Source organism: Nansenia antarctica, assembly GCF_963989245.1.
Source record: "Nansenia antarctica genome assembly, chromosome: 1".
Lineage (NCBI taxonomy): Eukaryota > Metazoa > Chordata > Actinopteri > Argentiniformes > Microstomatidae > Nansenia > Nansenia antarctica.
The window spans coordinates 55,067,358-55,090,367 of record NC_137674.1 but is presented as its reverse complement, the minus strand read 5'-3'; the positions used below and the strand labels follow the sequence as shown (position 1 = coordinate 55,090,367).

General features: G+C 50.3%; 1 protein-coding gene across 1 annotated transcript; it reads left to right on the top strand.

Moving 5' to 3' along the window:
* Positions 1-308: 308 nt before the first annotated feature.
* Positions 309-22,161, top strand: LOC308151326 (uncharacterized protein; the record flags this gene model as incomplete). Its single annotated transcript, XM_080524175.1, has 4 exons — positions 309-324; positions 1,696-1,954; positions 2,092-2,321; positions 22,067-22,161. 4 exons carry the CDS (start codon positions 309-311, stop codon positions 22,159-22,161), a joined length of 600 nt encoding a protein of 199 aa, XP_080380301.1.
* Between the last annotated feature and the right edge of the window lie 849 nt (positions 22,162-23,010).

The following is a 23,010-nucleotide window of genomic DNA, read 5'->3' as shown; positions in this document are numbered from 1 at the left end:
GGGTCTGAATTAGCAAGAGCAGCAGAAAAAAATATCATAGGTAATTCATTTCCAATTTCACAAAGTCTATCCATTTTTTACCAGCTTAAATTGATGTCATTAAGCAATATGAGGTCAGTGCTGAAAACAATGGAAGGCATACACACTCACTGTCCCATAATCATTTAATGAACAAAGACAGCGCCAAATCCTTCATGGGTAGATAGCTGAAATGTTTTAACAGTCATTTCATTAAACTAAATGGAAAATCCTAATCAACGTCCATCTTTTAATTGTGATGTTGGGGGTTAGTATCTAGGTGATAGAGCATGTTGTGCCGCCCTGGTATGTCGCATGCCCCAGTAAGCGTGTGTGTTAATGGAAACGGGACTCCTGTTGTGTGTTTTGTTCCCTGTAAAGGACACCACACACACACCCCCCTGGGTGTGGAATGACACGTGCCAAACGTTTGCAAACACAGGTGGAGCCTTGTAACCTTGTAGCCTTTGGGTGAGAGTTATTGGGTGAACAGATTTTTTTTAAAGCCTCAAATGTCACAAAGAGCTGTGAATGCTGCATAAATCAGTCAACATCAGTCTGAAGCCTCTCAAAATGGAGGCTTAGAGAATAAATAGTGCTGAATAATCAGTTGTGGTCTAAATATTTACTAGAGGGCAGCCAAAGTAGTGGCATACATCACAAATCAGGCGTGTTTAATAATTGAGATGCATAAATCTGTCAAAAGAGAATTGTAAGGTTAAAAATGTGGTCACATGTTCTTTTGACCCTACACGACTTGTTTACCCATCTGCTCATTCATTTAGAAGGGGGAGTAGGACCCATTGGCGTTCACACAAACTACAGGAACCCTCTCCTTGCAGATGCACTTGCAGACTGATCATTGATGCATTTTCACAATGGGGACCCCTGAGTTGAGGACACAAATCCACACACGTGCACACAACCACACACAGACACAGACACACTCATACACATTTGAATATTCTATTTTGGTTCACAGTAAGCATTAAATCAAAGCACCAAAAAAACCATAATAATAAGAACAATAAGGCACCAACTTCACCACACAGCTATACTTCCAACTTCACACACACACACACACACACACACACACACACACACACAGAGACAGAGGGAAAGAGGGAGATAGAGAGAGGGAGAGGGAGAGAGACAGAGGGAGGGAGAGAGATATTAAAACGCTCGTTCGTCTTTATAAGCTATGTAGCTCAATTGGTTAAAACTCTTGGTCAGTAACCAGGAGATCGCGGGTTCGAATCTCACACACACACACACACAACAACAAAGCTAATCTACACAGAGGAGAATCCGCTGGCAATAAAAACGTGTCCGTCCATCATCAGTCACTTGACAGTCCAATAAACCTCGCGTCTGAGCGTCACATTACACGGAGTCACACTGAGAGTTTAAATCCCGGGAGGGAGAGAGCAAGTACAACACAACAACCCCACAGTCTCCCTACATCCCTGTACCAGAGAGGAGGAGAGGGGAAAGGATCAGACTCACCTCTGAACCATCAGCGGGAGTTAAGACCACTTGCTTTCTATTCCTGAAGTTGGAGAAGGACTTGGAAACAGAGAGACCGACGACAGAGAAAGACAATACCAAGACACCAAACAAAGGGGGAGAAAGAGAGTGGGGATAGGATATGTCTGATTTATTTGTATATTTTTTCAGTCACGCTGGCAGGAGAAGAGACGGACCACTCCTCCTCGGTGCCCCAGGAGGCCCAGGAGGCCCAGGCACCGGCGGGACAAACCAACGGGGAGATGCCAGGCTGCCCCGCAGACTCCCCCAGGCCGCCGGGCACCGTGTTACGACGTGCCCAGTTGGAGTGGGAACGGCCCATGTCTGTCAACTTGCCCATCGAAGTCCTGAGCGCTGACCAACCTTTCCCTTTCCTGGACACCACGCTGGCTGACCTGGGCATAGAAGAGTGAGTCTCCACAGGATGGCAGGTTTGGGTGTGTGTGTGTAAGCTTATGTTAGGCAACCTGTTCTGTCTGTCTCTGTGACAGATGTGGAGTTCTGAAGGCCTCAGAGGTGTGTGTGTGTGTGTGTGTGTGCGTGTAGGTCGTCGGTGAGAGAGAGGGTGGTCTGGGTGGACACCAAGCGGACCCAGGTGAAGAACAAAGCGGGGAAGCTGAAGGAGAAGGAGATCACCATCTTGGAGGTGCGGGTCAAGGCCCAGAACCCAGGGGACAAGCAGACCCAGGAGGTTCTGGACAGCACAGAGTCCCACACCGACCGGTCCTACTGCCGCACGGGAGTGGACATCCTCCCCTGGAAGCACACACAGCCAGGTCTGGGCCACGTCGCACTCTCCACACACGCATACGCGCACGTGCACGCACACACACACACACACACACACACACGCACACGCACACTCTGGCGTGTATTCAGTCAGGTTTCTGAGGTGAAACCTTCAGAAAGTTGTAGAAAGAGATCAAAAACATAAGTAATGTATCACTTTTACTACAGCCTTTAGAAGCGGGTGGCCTTTGGACTATGATTGCTTATAGAAAGTAAAACACCCACAGCACTTGACAGTCTGGGCTGTGCTGAATTGGTCCACATAACATGCATGTCCTGCATACAGGCAGTTCACATTATAGCCGGAGATTTCAATCATGCCGACCTGAAGGCAGTACTACCCAAGTTCTATCAGCATGTTAAATGTGCAACAAGAGGAGAAAAAACACTGGATAAGGTATACACCAACATCAAACGTGCTTACAAGGCTAGACCGCTAGCTCATCTAGGCATGTCTGACCATGTGTCAATCCTCCTGATCCCAGCCTACACTACCATGAGGAAAAGTGCTCCCATCACCACTAAGACTGTCAGAACCTGGCCAGAAGGGTCCGCTCCACTGCAGATCTGCCTAAATGACACCCCATGGCAGGAATATGAGCATGAGGACCTGGAACAGTTCACGTCGTCGGTTCTGAACCACATAGTGAACTGCACCAACTCAGTCACCGTGGACAAACGGGTCCGGGTCTACCCCAACACGAAGCCATGGATGACTGGGAAGGTCCAAAAACTGATCAATGAGAGGGACAACGCCTTTCTCGCAGGGAAGGGCACACTGCTGTACAGCACCACCAGGGCTAACCTAAAGCGCGGCATCCGAGAGGCCAAGGCAGACCACAGAGAGAAGATTGAGGAATGCTTCCTGAGCAACGACTCCAGGCGGATGTGGCAGGGGGTTCAGCACATGACAAACTTCAGAGCCAACAGGCTCACAGCCGCAGAGGACGACCCCCTGCTGGCGGAAAAGCTGAACTCCTTCTACGCCCGGTTCGACGAGGGGCGTACGGAGGTAACCACAACACAAACACCACTCTCTCCAGCTCTCAGCAGCCTCACCCTCACAGAGCATGAAGTGAGACGCGTGCTGAAGGCGGTGGACCCCAGGAAAGCCTCGGGGCCGGATGGCGTCCTGGGACGGGTGCTGAGGGACTGCGCCGACCAGCTGGCCGGGGTTTTCACCAACATCTTCAACCAGTCCCTGTCCCAGGCCACCATCCCACCCTGCCTGAAAACCTCAACTATCATCCCAGTCCCGAAGAAAAGCACGGTGAGCTGCCTAAACGACTACCGCCCGGTGGCACTCACACCAATCATCATGAAGTGCTTCGAGAAACTAGTCCGGGCCCACATACTCACACGCCTCCCGCCCAACCTGGATCCATACCAGTTCGCCTACAGAGCCCACAGGTCCACAGAGGACGCCATCGCGACGACTCTCCACGCCACTCTATCCCACCTGGAGAGGGGAAACAGCTACGCGAGACTGCTCTTTGTGGACTTCAGCTCTGCCTTCAACACCATCCTTCCAGACAGGCTAGTGACCAAACTACTAGACCTGGGACTATCACACTCTATATGTGCATGGATCAAGGACTTCCTGACCGACCGCCCCCAGAGGGTGCGGGTGGGCTCCCACACCTCCACAGCCCTCAGACTCAGCACTGGGTCCCCCCAGGGCTGCGTGCTAAGCCCCATCCTCTACAACCTCTACACCTACGACTTCACCCCCGTCCACCCCAGCAACTCCATCGTAAAGTTTGCAGACGACACCACCGTGGTGGGCTGCATCACGGGGGGGGGACGAGGCGGCGTACAGGGATGAGGGAGAGCAACTGAGCAAGCTGTGCAAGGTTAACAACCTGCTGCTGAACAAGTCAAAGACCCAGGAAATCATCGTGGACTTCAGGAGGAAAAAGTCCGAGATCCAGCCCCTGCTCATCGACGGAGAGAGCGTGGAGAGAGTCTCAGCCCTCCGATTCCTGGGGGTGCACATACAGGATGACCTGTCCTGGAAGAACAACACAACAGCCACCATCAAGAAGGCACAACAGCGGCTCTACATCCTGAGAGTCCTCAGGAAGGAACACATCAAGCAGGAGATAATGGTGGCCTACTACCGCGGCGCAGTGGAGAGCATCCTCACCTACGGCATCTGCAACTGGTTCTCCAGCTGCACAACCGCGGAGAGAAATGCGCTACAGAGAGTCGTGAGAACAGCCCAGAAGATCACCGGCGCCCCCCTCCCCTCTCTGGAAGAGCTGTACAACACACGCTGTCTCAGGAAGGCCTCCAAGATCTCCAGAGACCCAACCCACCCTGGGTACGAACACTTTAACCGGCTGCCCTCGAAAAGGCGGTACAGGACCATGGCCGCAAGGACAAACAGACTGAAGCACAGCTTCTACCCCAGGGCCATCCAGGCCCTGAACACAGCAAAGACCTAGGTTCTGGGCCCTGGACAGTCTGGACGGATTGATGGCAGCTGCTGGACTGAAAAAATCAGGTGTAGTGCTGAGGCACAAATATGTACATTTCTAGCCTGCAAACTGCGACACTTCAAATGAATGTGCAATAACACTATGTGCAATATGACAACCCTAGTCGTCTATCTGTACAGTATAGTATAGTGGATAGTGTACATAGCCTTTATTTATGTAAACCAGCTCCTTCCCTTCTTGTGTTTTTTTTAGTTTTTTTTTCCTTTCCTAGCACCAGGGGAGCCACCCCTCCTAAATGTCGTTGTTTGGTACCTGTACTATAGCAATGACAATAAAGACCATTCATTCATACAGTATGTAGCGGAGGCGACTTGTAAACTTAAGTGTCACCTTCAGACATTGAAGATGTCCTCTCGGCCGCATGGTATCATGTTAAACTGTTGGCTATAATTCAATGCTATATTCTGACTCAGCCTGTTTGTAGGACAGGTGATGCTAACCAGCGCTAGTTCAACAGACCGTAGTAGACTTTCAGACACAAAGAGACGCGGAGTCAAAGGAGCTCAGTTTACTTGCGCAAGGAGAGTGATTCAGAGAGACCGTGTTTAAGGGTCAGTCCAAATGGATCTAATCTTTTCACTCTCCAAGTCAGCCTTTATTCTTACAGAATGGAAAGGCGGAGGCAGTTTGTGATCCTATCAGACTCCTAGAAAAGGGGGGTGGTGTTCAGAACTAATCATTAACAGATGTGGCCGTGAGCGACCAAAACCTGTAAGCAGGGGAGAGAAGGGGCGAGCTGACCTTCTCTGTTTTGATTGGCTCAGGGACAATAACACGAGGGGTAATGGGTGAGGAAAAGTTCATAAACAGAGTCCAGAGTACAAGGGTGTACAAGGTTCACACAATCATTAACAGAGCCCAGAGACAGGCTGTACAGAATTTACACAGTGATACACAGAATTATATAGAGTATCCTGTTTTAACCTTATTTAACATTATGAAAACATCGTCTTAGCCCTAACATTTCCCTGCTGTTTTTCATATTTTATCACGATACAAACATTCGTCTCTTTATTCAGGTAGAGCTATCTTGTTTCCACATTTTCTAGTTCAACCGTCATTCAACGTCGCCGTACAGATCACAGACATGAATATTCATTTTTCTCAATTTGGGTTAGAGGCTGGTACTTCGGTTCCATCATAATCTCTCGAGTCAACATTTGTTGTACAAATATTCCTGAAATCAGTTTGTTAGTCATAGCTTTGAAGCAGGGGAAGACACAACAAACGAGCACAGCCAGAAATATCATTACAACAAAGAAAATCATTAGTCCTTTTACTAATAGTTGTTTCATGCCTCCCAGGTTCAGCCAATCCAACCATCCCCACGCATTCTGATCAGTGTGGGATGTTGTCAGGATGTGTTGCAAGTCATGGAGTCGGTTCAAAGCGTCAGTCATATTGGGCAAGTGTAAGTTGTCTGTGATGTAAGTGCAGCATGTGGTGTTAAGCATCACACATGTTCCTCCTGCCACTGCAGTCAATAGGTCAAGAGCCATTCTGTTCTGAAGTACCATCAGTCTGATCTGATCGATTTCGCGGTTCTGGGCTTCGTTTATCGTAAGGGATGCATTTACAAATGTCTCTAATTGATAGTTCAGGGTTTCTATGCGCAGGGAATGCTTCCCTATCCCTATCCCGGGGAACAATGCAAGTACAATCTTTTGACTAGTAGTCCAAAGTTTCTTGTCATCTGGGACATCACTGCCCCAGATTGGGTCGTGTGCCTGGACTTGGGCGTCTCGTTTGGTTCGTCGGGAGGAGATGTCATGGGTCATGATGTAAGTGTGTTCTGATAGGACAACGGGAGCACACACCCCGGCCCAGTTATCTGGGAGATGAGTGTATGCCTTATTCCCACAGACCCAATATATCCCCTGTACTGGCCGAGTGCCATTTCTAGGGAAATCGTTCATTCTCGACCATTCTTGAACCATTCTTGAACCTTTAAAGCTCTCATCGAGATCCGGATCGAGCTGTACTCTGCCCTTTCCTATAATGTACTCTGATATTGTCTCTGGTATTCCTATAATGTACTCTGATATTGTCCCTGGTATTGTCCAAGTAATTTGGCATCTCATCTTAGGGAGTTTCCCTAGAGGAATTGTTCCTTTCTTCCTAGTAAAGCAGTTAGAGAGCTCGACCCCAGGTTCGAATCTAACTAGAGGGGTCAAGAGTGGTTTGGGCAAATGGAGATGCAAGGGGAGCGTTTCTGCGCATAGGGGCCTAATGTTCCAGAAATATGGGGATTTGTCTTTTCCACTTATTTTGCTTATGAGGCACTCTGTTTGTCGACTTGAGAGCGGAACCACCCACAGAGTGGGGTGGCTGGCTGAGACAGGCAAATGAGAGCAAACATAACAGTCAGTCATATTCCTATTCTGCGCCTGTCTGTGAACATATTTGTACCATGTGTTAGTCAGAAAAGGGTGTGTGGCGGTGTCTGTGTCTTGTGTTAGGTCAGCCAGATATCGTCGTGTTCGTGTATTAATATCAGTATCTTGCTCTGGAGTCTGTCCTGTGATTAACAGAGTGAGGCCTAAGGCCAGGAACACCATTGTCCAAAAAAGATGTGGTCCCCTCATTCTAAGAGGTAGTGGATCTGGAGAATTCTTCACCGGTTTGAGACGTACCGTTCACTACCAGGACGGCCCCCTTTGTAGCCGGACTTCCACCACTACCCGTCGTTCGAGGGGAACAATGTCACTTTTTTACAATGGCTTTGGTGTATCCACGTATCTCGTTCTGCGATCTTGACAGCAGTTGGGGTGCTCAACAGTACTTCAAATGGCCCAACCCACCGCGGGCTGTGCCAATGTTTTCTCTTTATTTCTTTGATGAGGATCTGGTCACCAGGTTGTAGTCTTGGATCCTGTAGGGAGACAGAAAGGTCTGGCAGATTATTTGTTCTGGCTATTTCCTGTTTCCTAAATAGCTGGGTCATCCACGTGGCCAGTGTGTTTTCCGTTTCTGCCAAATCTACTTCCCTAATGTCGTCTACTATGGGTAGTCTAAACCTTCTCCCATTTACTATTTCAAATGGGGACAGACCCATAGGTGTCGGTGTTATTCTCATGTATGTTTCCACTAGAGAAACACACTCTTCCCACCTTCGCCCTGTTTCTTCCATTGCTTTCTTAAGTCTTAGTTTTATTGTGCCGTTTGTTCTTTCTATCAATCCTGCACTTTGAGGGTGATAGGAACAGTGATTCTTTAGTTCAATGTCCAGGTGTTTGGACACGTGTTTGATCAATTCGTTCACGAAATGTGAGCCATTATCACTATATATTCTTTCTGGGATGCCGTGGTTTGGAATGATGCGGTTACATATGGCTTTGGCCACTGTAAGTGCATCATTCGTTTTTGAGGGTACTATTTCAACCCATTTTGACATTGGACAGATGAGGGTCAAACAGTATCTGTACTTGTTTGGCCCAGAGCTGTGGAGTTCGATAAAATCCATATGCATGTGTTGAAATGGATGTTTTGCAGAGGGGAACTTGCCCCTCTTTGGTCTTTCATTTCCTTGTGAATTATGTTTGCAGCAGGTCATACACGATCTACAAAAGTTTTTTGAAAATTGTGTGTAATTATATGTGTGAAAATGTTCATTAATCCTGTTAATCATCCCCCATGTATCAAATGAGCTGCTGTTTTGTAGAGACTCTGTGGTAAAACAATTTTCCCATTTATTCTATAAACTTTGTCCGTCCCTAGGACTGCGTTGTCTCTAGCCCATTTAATTTTTTCTTTGTCTGATGCATTGTTCTGCATGTCTATAATAGCTTCAAATGGTATTGGCTGCGGAAGTGGTTTTGTGTTGACGAGAATCTCAGTTCCGTATTTACCCGCAGCTGCTTCTTTTGCTGTTCTGTCTGCAAAATCATTTCCTTTCGATGTTCTGTCTGTTCCTTTGGTGTGTGCAGCGCATTTGCATATAGCTAGGGAGCGAGGTAGCAGAACTGCTTCCAGTAATTTGGTCAGCAGTTCTGAGTGTGTTATGGATTTTCCTGTAGAGGTTTTCATTCCTCTCCTAGCCCATTGTGCAGCGAAGGTGTGTGTCGCTGAATATGCATATTGGCTATCGGTGTATAATGTGATGTCTATTCCTTTGGCTGCTACACATGCTTTTGTTAATGCTACTAATTCAGCTGCTTGAGCTGAATGTGAGTGTGGTAGTTTGCCAGCTTTGATGATTGATGTGTCTGATACTACAGCGTATCCTGTCATGTTCTGTCCTGTCAGTGACTTTGAGCAAGACCCATCCACATACCACACTTCTCCTTTCCCTAGTGCAGTATCTTTTAGGTCTCGCCGTGGTTTGCAAGTTTGTTCTGTTTGCTCTTTACACGAATGGGGGTTTCCATCATCTGGGGTGGGCATCAGTGTAGCGGGGTTTAACACTGTGCACCGTTCTATGCTGATGTGAGGTTGTGACAGTAGCGTGGCTGTCAGAGCGAGGAAACGAGCTGGTGAGAGGAACGCCATTTTTGTTTCATTCAGCAACATGGAGACAGCGTGCGGTACTAATAACCTCAACGGGTGGAACAGGACTATTTCTGCCGTGCACTGTACTGCCATTGCTGCCGCGCAGACAGCCTGAACGCACGGTGGAAGTGCCAATGATACTGGGTCTAATCGTTTAGAGTAGAACCCAATGGGTTGCTGTTTTTCTCCATGTTTTTGAGTCAATACTGAGGTCATAAATCCTTGTTTGCAATCTACCATCTGAGTAAATGGTTTCCCATAGTCTGGTAATGCGAGTACGGAGGAGCTTACTAGACTTTGTTTTAGTGTATTAAATGCGTCTAATGCTTCCGTGTTCCAATCGAGTTTATCGCTCATTTTTAATGTGTCTGTGTATGTTATGACACGGGAGCGAGGGGGCTCAAGGACACGACACCGGAGGCAGAATACAGTGTTAGCCCCGTAGGGTATTTATTTACAGTGCAGGCGGGTGGAAAAACAGATGATGAGTCCGGGGGTTTCAGCCTGGCGGGCTGGGGGTAGTGGCTGGCGTGGGCTGTAGAGAAACAGAGAAACAGCGTAAGTCTCAACGGTAGGCCAGTACAAAAAGGTATGACAAAAATAGTAACGAGAGCAAAGTACACGACTGGTAATAGAGGATACTTGCCAGGCCATTCTTAGGGAAGAACTGACGATGAATGAAGGGAGTCCAGGGTAGATGTAGCCAGAGGGTTGATTGGGAGTGGAGACAGGTGTGTTGGTTTGACTGTGGCTGGATAACCCTCCAATCACCGGGAACGAGCTTCACCTGCGGCGGAGAGCACGCTGTGCTCGAGTTGTGGGGGCGGGTGCTCGAGCTGTGGGGGCGGGGGAGGGCGTGTGTGACGGCCCAGCCGTAACAGGACCCCCCCCCGAGGGGGAGCCTCCTGGCGACCGGCCCGGAGCCTCCGGGTGGGCCCGATAGAAGTCCCTGAGGAGGACTGGGGACATGATCTGGGACCGGGGAATCCAGCTCCGTTCCTCTGGGCCATATCCTTCCCAGTCCACCAGGTACTGGAAACCCCGGCCACAGCGACGAACCCTGAGGAGCTTCCTTACCGCCCACTGGGGGTGGCCATCCACCAACTGAGGAGGGGGCGGTGCAGGGACTGGTGGCATCAGGTCGCTGGCGACATGGGGCTTAACCCGGGAGACGTGGAACACCGGGTGGATCCGACGGAGGGAGTGAGGGAGGACCAGCCGGATGGCAGCGGGGTTGATGACCCGGTCGATGGCGTAGGGGCCGATGTATCTCGACGCCAACTTCCGGGAGGGGACATTGAGGGGGAGATCCGCCGTGGAGAGCCAGACCCTCTGGCCCACCTGGTACACCGGAGCTGGAGTGCGACGACGGTTGGCGCTTCGGGTAGTTCGGGCGGTGGCCCGAAGCAAGGCCGAGCGTACGGAGGTCCAGACCCGACGACAGCGAAGGAGGTGTGCCTGGACCGATGGTACCGACGCTTAGCCCTCCTGGGTAGAAAGCAGGGGTGGCTGGTACCCCAAGGAGCACTCGAAGGGGGACCGGCCGGTGGCTTCATTTACCATGGCGTTCAGAGAGTACTCCACCCAGGGTAGGTCCTTGCTCCAGGAGGATGGATGGAGGGAGGACATGCAGCGGAGTGCCGACTCCAGGCTCTGGTTGGCTCTCTCCGCCTGCCCATTGGTCTGGGGATGGTAGCCGGAGGAGAGGCTGGTCGTGGCCCCAATCCCAGAACAGAAGGCCTGCCACACCTTGGATGTGAACTGGGGGCCACGGTCGGAAACCACATCCTGGGGAAGCCCGTAAAGCCGGAAGACGTGGGTGGTGAGTAGCTCCGCCGTCTCCGCCGAGGTCGGTAGCTTTGCCAGAGCTACCAACCGCACGGACTTGGAGAAGCGGTCCACGATGGTGAGGATGACCGTGTTGCCTAGAGACGGGGGAAGGCCGGTCACGAAGTCCATGGCGAGGTGGGACCACGGTCGACCGGGCACGGGTAGAGGCCGCAGCAGTCCTGAAGGCGGCCGGTGGGATGCCTTGCTGCGAGCGCAGGTAGGGCAGGCCGAGACGAACTCCCTGACGTTCGCGGCCATGGTGGACCACCAGAACCGCCGGCGCAGGAAGGACAGTGTGCGTAGGGCCCCAGGATGGCAGGCGAAGCGGCTGGCGTGGCCCCACTGCATCACCTTGGTCCTGACGGCGTCCGGGACGAAGAGACGGCCGGGGGACCCCGGTCGGGGATCTGGCTGGGTGCGCTGTGCAGCTCTGACCACCGCCTCGATCTCCAGGGTGACCACTCCAACGACCCGGGAGGATGGAACGATGGTGTCAGGAGTGGTGGGTTCCTCCTCTGCGGCATGGAGCCGAGAAAGGGAGTCAGCCTTGGCGTTCAGGGAGCCCGGACGGAACGTGAGGTGGAAGTTAAACCGCCCGAGGAACAGGGCCCAGCGTGCCTGACGGGAGTTCAACCGCCTGGCCGACTTGATGTAGGTTAGGTTCTTGTGGTCCGACCAGACGGTGAAGGGGTGCTCTGCGCCCTCCAGCCAGTGCCGCCACTCGTGGAACGCCTCCACCACCGCCAGCAGCTCGCGGTTCCCGATGTCGTAGTTGGCCTCGGCGGAGGTATAACGGCGGGAGTAGAAGGCGCAGGGGTGCACGGTCTGGTCCTCCGATCGTTGAGAGAGCACGCCACCGACGCCCGTGTCTGAGGCGTCCACTTCCACAATGAAGGGCCTAGAGGGGTCTGGGTTGATTAGGACCGGCGCCGAGGTGAAGAGCCTCTTCAGGTCACTGAAGGCAGCGCTGGCTGCTGGTGTCCACGTGAACTGGCGCAGGGGGGAGGTGAGGGCAGTGAGGGGGGCGGCTACCCGGCTGAAGTCCCGGATGAATCGCCGGTAGAAGTTGGCAAAGCCGAGGAATGACTGCAGCTGTTTCCGGGTGGTAGGTTGGCCCCACTCGACGACGGCCCGAGTCTTCTTGGGGTCAGGGCGAGTCAACCCACCCTCCACGATGAGCCCCAGGAATTCCACAGAGTGAGTGTGGAAAGAGCACTTCTCAGCCTTAATAAAAAGGCGATTCTCCAGTAGGCGCTGGCGGACTAGGCGGACATGTTGGACATGCTCCTCAGGGTTCCTGGAGAATACTAGGATGTCATCCAGGTAGAGGACGACAAAGATGTCCAGCATGTCCCTGAGGACGTCGTTCATGAGGGCCTGAAAGACGGAGGGGGCGTTAGTGAGACCAAAGGGCATGACAAGGTACTCATAGTGGCCACGGGGGGTCTTGAACGCCGTCTTCCACTCGTCACCCTCACGAATCCGGACCAGATGGTAGGCGTTCCGGAGGTCCAGCTTAGTGAAGATGGTGGCCCCAAGGAGGGGCTCAAAGTTGGAGCTCATGAGGGGGAGAGGATAGGTGTTCCGGACGGTGATGGCATTGAGCTCACGGTAGTCAATGCATGGCCTGAGGGTTCCATCCTTCTTCTTAACGAAGAAAAACCCCGCTGCCACCGGGGAGTGTGATGGACGGATGAGCCCCTCAGCCAGACAGTCGGAGATGTAGGTGTCCATGGCTGCCTTCTCCGGGGGGGCAAGGTTGTAGAGGCGACTGACCGGAAGTTTGTTGCCAGGGCGGAGCTCGACGGCACAGTCGTAGGGCCGGTGAGGGGGCAGGGTGCGAGCACGCTCCTTGCTGAAGGCCTCTCCGAGGTCGTGGTAGGCCTCTGGGATGGAGGAGAGGTCAGGGGGAGCCGGAGGCGGTCGCAGAGGCGATGAGGGGGTATGGGCGGCACGGAGGCACCGGGCGTAACATGCGGTACTCCAGCTCAGGATACGTCCCTCACCATAGCTGACATGGGGAATGTGGAGCTCGAGCCACGGTCGTCCCAGGATGAGCGGGGACTGGGGGGTTTTGAGGATGTAGAACCGGATCTCCTCCACATGGTTCCCAGAGACGGTCAAGGAGAGGGGTGTAGAGCGGTGGGCGAGAGGCCCCAGGCTGTGTCCGTCTAGGGCTGAGACGGAGAGGGGGGTCTCGAGGGCAACGAGGGGAACGGCAGCTGAGCGGGCCAGCTGGGCGTCCATAAAGTTCTCGTCTGCTCCCGAGTCAATGATGGCCTCGACCGTGAGGTTCTGCCCCTGCCAGGAGAGGGTGACAGAGAACCTGGCTGGGCTGGTGGTAGGTGGGGATTGAGAGACACGGCTCACCCGGATTCCCCCTTCGGGTGAGCCTGCCCTTTTGATAGGGACGGGCAGGTGTCACGGAGGTGTCCCTTCTCTCCACAGTAGAGGCACAGGCCCTGGGCCCTTCTCCTCTCCTTCTCCGCCGTGGTGAGGCGGGCTCGACCAAGCTGCATCGGCTCCTCGCCAGTGCATGGGGTGTAGGTCGACTCCCGTGCGGAGGAGGGGTTGGCTGTGACGATAGGGTCCTGGGGGCGTGGCGAGCTGGTCTGGTAGCGCCCTCTCTCTCTCCGACGCTCCCGGGAGCGCTCGTCAACGTCGATGGCTAGGGCCACTAGTTCGTCCAGGGTGGCGGGTCTGTCCCGGACGAGCTCGTCCTTGATGGCCTCACTCAGCCCCTGGCGGAAAGCAGATCGCAGTGCCCTGTCATTCCATCCGCTTCCGGCTGCCAGGGTGCGAAACTCGGTAGAGTAGGCCGCCGCGGTCCGGTTCCCCTGGTGGAGTGACATCAGTCGCGCCCCGACCTCCTGTCCTGCAGTGGGGTGGTCGAAAACCCTCTTGAACTCCGTGAGGAAGGTAGCGTAGTCACCGAACAGGTCAGGGCGGGCGCAGAGGGTGGCCTGGACCCAATTCAGGGCGTCGCCGGTGGTGAGGTTGGTGATGAACGCCACCCGGGCTGCCGGCGACCAGAACTGGCTGGGCTGATGCGAGAACACCAACTCGCACTGGAGGATGAAGCCTCGGAACTGGGCGAAGGCTCCGTCGAAGGGGCGGGGGCTGGCTAGGTGGGGCTCCCGTGGCTGTCCAGTAGGTGGTGCCGGTAGCTGGGCAGGGTCAGGGAGAGCAGGGGGGGGGGCAAAGGCTGCGAGCGCGGCCACCTGTGCCGTAAGCGCTTGGGTCGTAGTGATGAGGTGCTGCATCTGGGTGGCGCGGTGCTCCTGGTTAGCCTCCTGGGTTGTAATGCGAGTGTTCAGGGCCTGGCACGCTGTAGCGGCCGCCTGGAGGAGGTGAGTGTGTTCAGCGAGGATCTGGATAGCCGTCGGACCGGATCCAGGGGTGGGAGATGGTGCCCGGTCCTTCGTGTCGTCTGAGCCCAATTGCATGGTCAGTTCTTCTGTTATGACACGGGAGCGAGGGGGCTCAAGGACACGACACCGGAGGCAGAATACAGTGTTAGCCCCGTAGGGTATTTATTTACAGTGCAGGCGGGTGGAAAAACAGATGATGAGTCCGGGGGTTTCAGCCTGGCGGGCTGGGGGTAGTGGCTGGCGTGGGCTGTAGAGAAACAGAGAAACAGCGTAAGTCTCAACGGTAGGCCAGTACAAAAAGGTATGACAAAAATAGTAACGAGAGCAAAGTACACGACTGGTAATAGAGGATACTTGCCAGGCCATTCTTAGGGAAGAACTGACGATGAATGAAGGGAGTCCAGGGTAGATGTAGCCAGAGGGTTGATTGGGAGTGGAGACAGGTGTGTTGGTTTGACTGTGGCTGGATAACCCTCCAATCACCGGGAACGAGCTTCACCTGCGGCGGAGAGCACGCTGTGCTCGAGTTGTGGGGGCGGGTGCTCGAGCTGTGGGGGCGGGGGAGGGCGTGTGTGACGGCCCAGCCGTAACAGTGTATATCAGATTCAGCAGGGGTTGGGTGATGGCGGCATATTCCGCCACCCAAGCCCTGCAGTAGTTTGTCATTCCTAAGAACTGCATCATTTGTTTCTTAGTCTGTGGTTGTGGTGTTGCCGTCACTGATGTTTTTCTGTCTGGGTTAATGCGACGCCCTTCTTTGTTTAATGTGTGTCCTAAGAACACAACTGCTTCTTGACATATTTGCGGTTTCGATTTCGATACTTTACTTCCTGTTTTTTCCAGATGCTGTATCAACTGGATCGTGACGGCCATACATTCCTGTTTGGTGGGGGCGGCCACCAGCAGGTCGTCTACATATTGCAGAATCTGTGAGGACTCTGGAATATGAAGGTCCGCCAGGCAATTTTGCATTGCCTGGTGGAAAATCATTGGACTTTCAGACCACCCTTGTGGCATGCGTGTGTATGTGTATTTTTTGTGTTCGTATGTAAATGCGAACCACCCCTGTGAATCTTTATCCACTGGGATGGAGAAGAACGCATTGCTAAGGTCTATAACAGAGAAGTATGTTTGTCCTGCAAATAAACTGTTTAGTAGAATGTGAGGATCTGCTACGACTGCAGCCGCGCCCTGTGTGGCTTGGTTTACAGCTCGGAGATCCTGCACCATTCTCCATGACGTTTGGTCTGCCTTTTTTACAGGAAATATTGGTGTATTGCATTCTGCGTCGGGGCATTCCCTAAGAATGCCTGCTTTTATCATGTCCTGTATAACTGGTTTGATACCTATGCGGGCGTCGTCTTTTAATGGGTATTGTCTGACATTGGGTCGATAAGTTGATTTGGCTTTGACCCGTACTGGTTTTACTTTAAAAATTAATCCCACATCGGTCTTTCCTTTGGACCAGAGGCTATCTGGAATCACTTTAAGTGCATTCTCAGCCTCTGCACTTAATAGTATTATTTGTCATTCGTCCAAATTCGTGTGTGGTGTCATTGTTGTAACCCATGCTAGGCTTTTTCGTTCTATATTTTGGTATCGCTGCCAGCCCGGTTTCTCACTCATGTCTTCCCACCCCTGACATATGCTTGCTACCTGCCGAGTGAAACTACCCAGCTGCTTCCACTCGGTACCTGGACCAATAGCAAGTGAGAGGTGGGGATACTGAGTCGAGCCCAGCAGTTTCGTTGCCTCTGGGGTTAGCGAGGTTGAAACTGCTGCGTTTCCTAGCTCGTCTTGGTAGAGGTAGCTAAGAACTGTTCTCTGTGGCCCCATTCTATTGAATAGGGCTTGATAGGGCGGGTCAGGCCCTGGCTTTTTAGCATATCTAAGGGTGATATGCAGTTCTGTTGGTTTCATTCTGGTCTGTCCCTCTCGTGGGGATACATAACTAATCAACGTTTTGGCCGTTTCAGTTGGGGCTGGATGTGGTAGTTTGAGGGACCAGAAATAGTGCGGTTGTCCTAACCCATGTCGCACCATTAACTGGTCTTCTGCTCTTTCAGTTGGTCCTACTGCACGTACTCCTCCAGCTACTGGTATAAGTCTAAGTTTTAGTAGGCATATGCCATCTCTCCCTAGGAGATTTACTGGACAGTCTGGAATTAGTGAGAACGATAATTTACCCTCTATACCGGAGAGAGGGTCGATTATGTCTAAGGGTTGTGATACTTGATGTCTGCTAATTTGACCATTTGCTGATTTAACGCAGTGTTCTGTTATTGCTGGCCACATATTTGCCAATTCTACTGTAACCACAGAGGAGTCCGCCCCGGTGTCACATAAGAATACGATGCTTTTTCCTTCTATTTTTATTCTTCTCATTGGTTTAATTTTGTTATATGAGAGCGACCAATTTGTCATTACTTCTGAAATGTCCAATAGGGGTGTGTCGCCTGTCTTTTCAGGTTGTAAGCCTGTGTCTGACCAGTCTGAGTCTGAGTCTGATCCCTGACCGTCTAGTCAGTGTTGTTGTTGGTGGACAAAATGTCCCTCATTGTTGTTGTATCCCTGTCCCCCCCGGTTGGCCCCCTGTTGGTTCTGTTGTTGATATCCCTGTTGGTTATCCCCCCGTCTGTCTTGTCTGTGGTTTTGGCACTCTCTGGCCATGTGGCCTTCTTGTCCACAATTATAACAGAGGAATTTCCCATCTTTATTTAAGCCCGTTCTTTTTTGATTTCCCCCCCCCTCTCTGTTTTGTCCCTTGTGTCCTTTGTACTGATTGTTTCCTCCCCCACCCTGGTTGTGATTCCCTTTATTTTGATTCCCTTGGTTGTTCTTATTTCCGCCTGAGTTCCCTCCCACATAACAACATATTTCTGTCCCGTCCTCTGTCTCTAGCATCAGCTGATTGCTCTTTTTGTCTTTCTTTCGTCTGAGATCCTCCACTGCATGCTCTGCATAGTTCATGCATTCTGTCACTCCACCAGTCTTGTGGTTTATATTATGCTTCCTAATGAAGTCTGCTATGCCCGCTGAAAAACCTCCCATAAGGGCGGCCTTCAGTTGTTGTTGGTAAGGTGAAGTGTCAGCGGGGTCATGTGGTAGTCCCCCGTGACGTCTGAACACTTGTTCACAGCGGCCTCGGTACTCCTGGAGTGACTCGCCGGCCTTTTGCTGACACGATGTTATTTTAGTGTAGTCTGTTACGGGTGCGAATACTCGACGAACCCTGGTTATTAACGCATCCATTGCAGTGTTCAAAGCGTCGCTGCGAGTTTCTAGGGCCGCATGGGCTTCGTCCCTGCCTGTAAAGTCGCCTCTTACCCTGGCCCACTCGTATTTATATATAGTCTGACAGGCCTGCACCATCTCTGGTCCATTTAGCCCGTACGAATCTCTGAGTTGGTTTAACCCATTGCAATGGTCGTCTATGTTTTCTCTGAAGTGTGGTACACTCTCACAAGCTGCCCTGCAGTCTGTGACAGTCCATGGTCGGTATACTGTCATGACCCCTTCTACGATGGGGTTGGCTACTTGGACCATAGGTGCTATGATTGTTGCATCATCCCAATTGTCCAAATCATTGGGTAAGGGCGGGTATAATTGCTCCACTGGCTTGCCGTTGGGTATTATCCCAGGATATGCCGGCGGGTCAGTGGGGGGCGGGGCGGTGTTATGATCTTGTATTCTTTTTAACATGAGTGGTGTTTTTGGTCTACGCTTTTCCTCTTTCTCTGTCCCTAGCCCCCACCCTTCTTCTTTCCTGCTCTCCCTCTCTCTCTCTCTCTCTCTCTCTCTGTCTCTCTCACTCTCTCTGCCTCTCTCTGTCTCTCTCTCTCTCTCTGTCTCTCTGTCTCTGTCTCTCTCTCTCTCTCTCTTGCACTCCCACTTGCCTGCGTCTCGTCATCTGGGTCAATCATCGTGAGCACTGTGTGCTTGGTCCCTGTCATTTTCCTGGCTGCTTGATCTAACCATATTTTAGCGCATATAACTTCTTTTTCTAATTTCTTTTCATCTTTCCTGCCTCTCTTGGTTTCTAATATAAGTTGTAGGCGTCCTAATAAGAGTTCGCACGCTGCTGGATCTAATTGTCCTTTAAAACCAATCGTTTTATCCCATTTTCTCAAATACTTCGTACTTTTGGGGAAACAGTATTTCATAAGTTTAACATCGAGTTCCCCTTTGTCTTCTTTCCCTTTGCTATTTGAACTGCCACAATTACCCATTATTTATGTGTGTGTGTGAATGTGTGTGAATGTGTGTGTGTGTGTGTGTGTCTGTCTGTCTGTCTGTCTGTGTGTGTGTGTGTGTGTGTGTGTGTCTGTGTGTGTGTGTGTGTGTGTGTGTGTGTGTGTGTGTGAGTGTGTGTGTGTGTGTGTGTGTGTGTGCGTCTGTGTGTGTGTGTGTGTGTGTGTGTGTGTGTGTGTGTGTGTGTGTGTGTATGTGTGTGTGTGTGTGTGTGTGTGTGTGTGTGTTTGTGTGTGTGTGCGTGTGTGCGTGTGTGTGTGTGTGGGGGGGAAAGCCTCTTCTGTAGCTTGGTGTCCCGGCAGGAATTCAGGTCTGTTCCGCTCAGATGTGTGTGTGTGTGTGTGTGTTTGATTGCTTGAATTGATTGAAAACTTTATTAGAAGATTTGCAGAAGTAGGTACATGAAAGTACATATTACATACAAGGTCAACTAAAAGGATAAAAACCCAAGAAAGCTGCTGGCTTATTTCAATTGGGGTCCTTGTGTGTGTGTGTGTGTGTGTGTGTGTGTGTGTGTGTGTGTGTGTGTGTGTGTGTGTGTGTGTGGGGGGGCAGCTGTCTAGGGGGAGGGACCAAGCAAGGCGAGTCTACCCTAAATAGACTCTTTAGTGAAACCCTTCAGTCTAAAGTCCAACTCTCCTATGATTCATATGAACCGCCATCAATATAGAGCAAACAATAAACTCCATCAACTAACTCTCTCTCTCTCTCTCTCTCTCTGTCTCTAACACTTTCTATCCTCACTTATTCTAAAAACTGCCACAATTACACATTATTTATGTCAATTCTTCTGTTTTTACTAGACAACGTGTCGTTCAAAACCTAATTTCCTTAATTCACCGCAGTGTGCGTCGCGGATGACAGAGCGTTACGTTGACACCGTGAGGTTTCAACTCTGCTTCTCCGTTCGTCACCAGTGACAATCAATTTCTCACAGGCATTCACTTCCAGTCATAGTTATCAGTTTCCAGTCTTAGTCTGTTGTTTACACAGCACAAGGACATTCATTTATTTTTCTAAATGGATTCCTTATGTATGTCAAACTTACAGTTCTAAGTTCGATTAGTCTACTGTTTTCATAACTCAAGGATATTCATTTATTTTTCAAAATGGATTCTTTTTGTATGTCAAACAATTCCTATTTTGTACAATTTAGGATAGATAGACTATTCATTTCGATTGCAATCTTTCTTTTTCTATTATATTTACCGGTGTTCTTTGTATCTGTTGCCTGGTCTGGGATCTCGTCGGCCGTCTTTTCGAGGATCAAAGCTTCGACATCTAGCCGGCCTGGACCGAATTCAACGTTCCAGGACTTTGTCCGGGTCCTGGATCCGGGCTGTCGACAGACTGTCGGCGTTGTCGAGTCTTCTCCCCTCTTCAAAGACGACGTTGAGATCCGGCTTCAGAAGGACCAAATGTTGGCTATAATTCAATGCTATATTCTGACTCAGCCTGTTTGTAGGACAGGTGATGCTAACCAGCGCTAGTTCAACAGACCGTAGTAGACTTTCAGACACAAAGAGACGCGGAGTCAAAGGAGCTCAGTTTACTTGCGCAAGGAGAGTGATTCAGAGAGACCGTGTTTAAGGGTCAGTCCAAATGGATCTAATCTTTTCACTCTCCAAGTCAGCCTTTATTCTTACAGAATGGAAAGGCGGAGGCAGTTTGTGATCCTATCAGACTCCTAGAAAAGGGGGGTGGTGTTCAGAACGAATCATTAACAGATGTGGCCGTGAGCGACCAAAACCTGTAAGCAGGGGAGAGAAGGGGCGAGCTGACCTTCTCTGTTTTGATTGGCTCAGGGACAATAACACGAGGGGTAATGGGTGAGGAAAAGTTCATAAACAGAGTCCAGAGTACAAGGGTGTACAAGGTTCACACAATCATTAACAGAGCCCAGAGACAGGCTGTACAGAATTTACACAGTGATACACAGAATTATATAGAGTATCCTGTTTTAACCTTATTTAACATTATGAAAACATCGTCTTAACCCTAACATAAACGCTTGTGTCTTCCATGTGGGAGACCCATGTTCGAACCCTGTCAGGCACACATAGATCCTGGTTGCTCTTCTGGCACTGCTAGTCATGTGCCACCCCTATAGTCCAAACATCTCATGTTTATACTTAACTCTCTAAATATTCCCACAATTGGTATTGGATAGACCTAGACATTCAGCACTGGTAACCTCCTGGCCAAGAGCACCAATAACCTTCTGTTCCCCACCACTTAACTTGTCCAGTTAACTTGTCCAGTTCCTTTTGTGTTTGCAGATCTAAAGAGATCAGTATGCGTTCAATACAATGTGATAGCTCCACCTTTGCCTCAAATGGGTTTAAGGGAGATTCTACTATCGCATACACATCAAGGAAACAGAGGAAACAGAAACTACGGGCCTAGCCCCTTTCCCTCTAGACACTTGTGTTGATCTGGAAGAATTGGATAGATTTAGGTAGGAGCTTGTTGTCTTCTGATCTGCATTAAGTGTATAACTAACCAAACCTGTCAAATCTAATCTTATTTTAGATTGTGTCAAAGGAGAAGTGTCATAGAAGTAAGCAGGGGGATAGAGTTGAATTTTTTTTGGTCTTTAGGTTTTGTCATCCAAAACAAGCAAGGTGACATCTCTCTCGCTGTTTCTCCATGTTGCCTATCCCATACCCTGCCCTGGACAGTGACCTGACAAAATGTCCAGCAGTTTGGACTTCTCAAGGTGCTGTGGATCTCAATGATGTGCCAGCCAGAGATGCCTCAGTGACAGCCAGGAGATGAGATGATGTGAAATGAGATCGTCCTACTGTGGCGTCGTCATTAATAATCCCAGTCAGTTATCTCACACTCCCTGTCCCTCTGTGACCTGCGTAGCTTCGTGATGACGCGTTGGGGTCAAGCATGTATGTGGTATTTCTATTCAGCTCCCAACGCCAGGTCTTGACATGAGCTCATACTGCTTTTGTTTTCATCTACCGATACTCTAATGAGAAAGGGACTTAGGCCTAATCCTAGACTTTAGAAACAGTGTGTTTCACAGCAACTGTCTCCATTGAAAGTGTGATCTAGTCAAGGATTTAGTTAAATCTGTGTTGGGGAAAACTGCCTCCAAGGAGCTTTTCAGACACTACAGGGCTTCAGATCTTTTCTTTTCACATTGTCCTTTCCAGCAGTTTCAGTAACTACGGCGAATGCGTAACCAGCCGGTTACAGCTCAGTTTGGTCCAGAACGGCTCAGCCTGGCTCAGTTCAGTAGTGTGAAATAGGTACAAGTTTCCCATGTGTGTGTTTCAGAAGAGAACGACGGGCTGCTCCAGCCAGTGGAGATGACGATGGCCATCGAGTCACAGTCCAACTTGAAGAAGACAGACGAGTCACGACAGGTGTGAGGAGGGAAGAAGCCCCCCTCAACCACCAGCAAATGCCAAAAATGAACACTCAATGCAATTAAACATGTTAGTCAACTAGGGGCCTATTCCTTGCGCTCCACGCCTTTTATGCACTTCTGGCTCAGCCACTTTCTAAGATCTGGTATTCCCATTTTGAAAAGGTGCATGGGAATCTCGCCAAACAGGCAACCCATAAAATACTAATAGCAGAAGACGCAATTTGGAACCCTGTCCAATAGTGTTTCTGGACTTGATGCAGCCTCTCCAGCAGGAAGGGAACATGGAGATTTTGCACGCAGATGAGAATGTATCATGCAAATAGCACTTGATTGTATGGCATATCTGTATCGCTCAAGGAATGCCATTCCATGACATGTCACGCATTATGTTTTTAACATGATTTGAAGCTATGCATAATTTGTTTACGAAGTTCCTGTGACCACAATTAGTCCGTAACGGCTTTGGCTATGATGATACCTTAATGGTTCCACTCTCATTATAGCATTTAGAAGTCTTATTTATCATTACCAAAGGGTATATTTCATTGTTTGAAAATAGTGAAAATATCACTGACAATGGCTTTAAAGCAAAGGCGAATGCTTAGCAAACTCAAAGTGTAACAAACAGTACCTCAATGCTGTTGTACCATTTTCTGAATCACACCATTATTTTTCTATGAATGTTGTACTTCTTTTGTGAACTATTTAGGGTAGAATATGTATATATTAACAAGAAAATGCTTTGTTTGATGCTATTACACTAGTGTGATGTGTTGTTTTTTCATAAAGTTTCCTCATTATCATCATCTCAATCTCTCCGTCTCTCACACACACGACTCTGTACACGGGG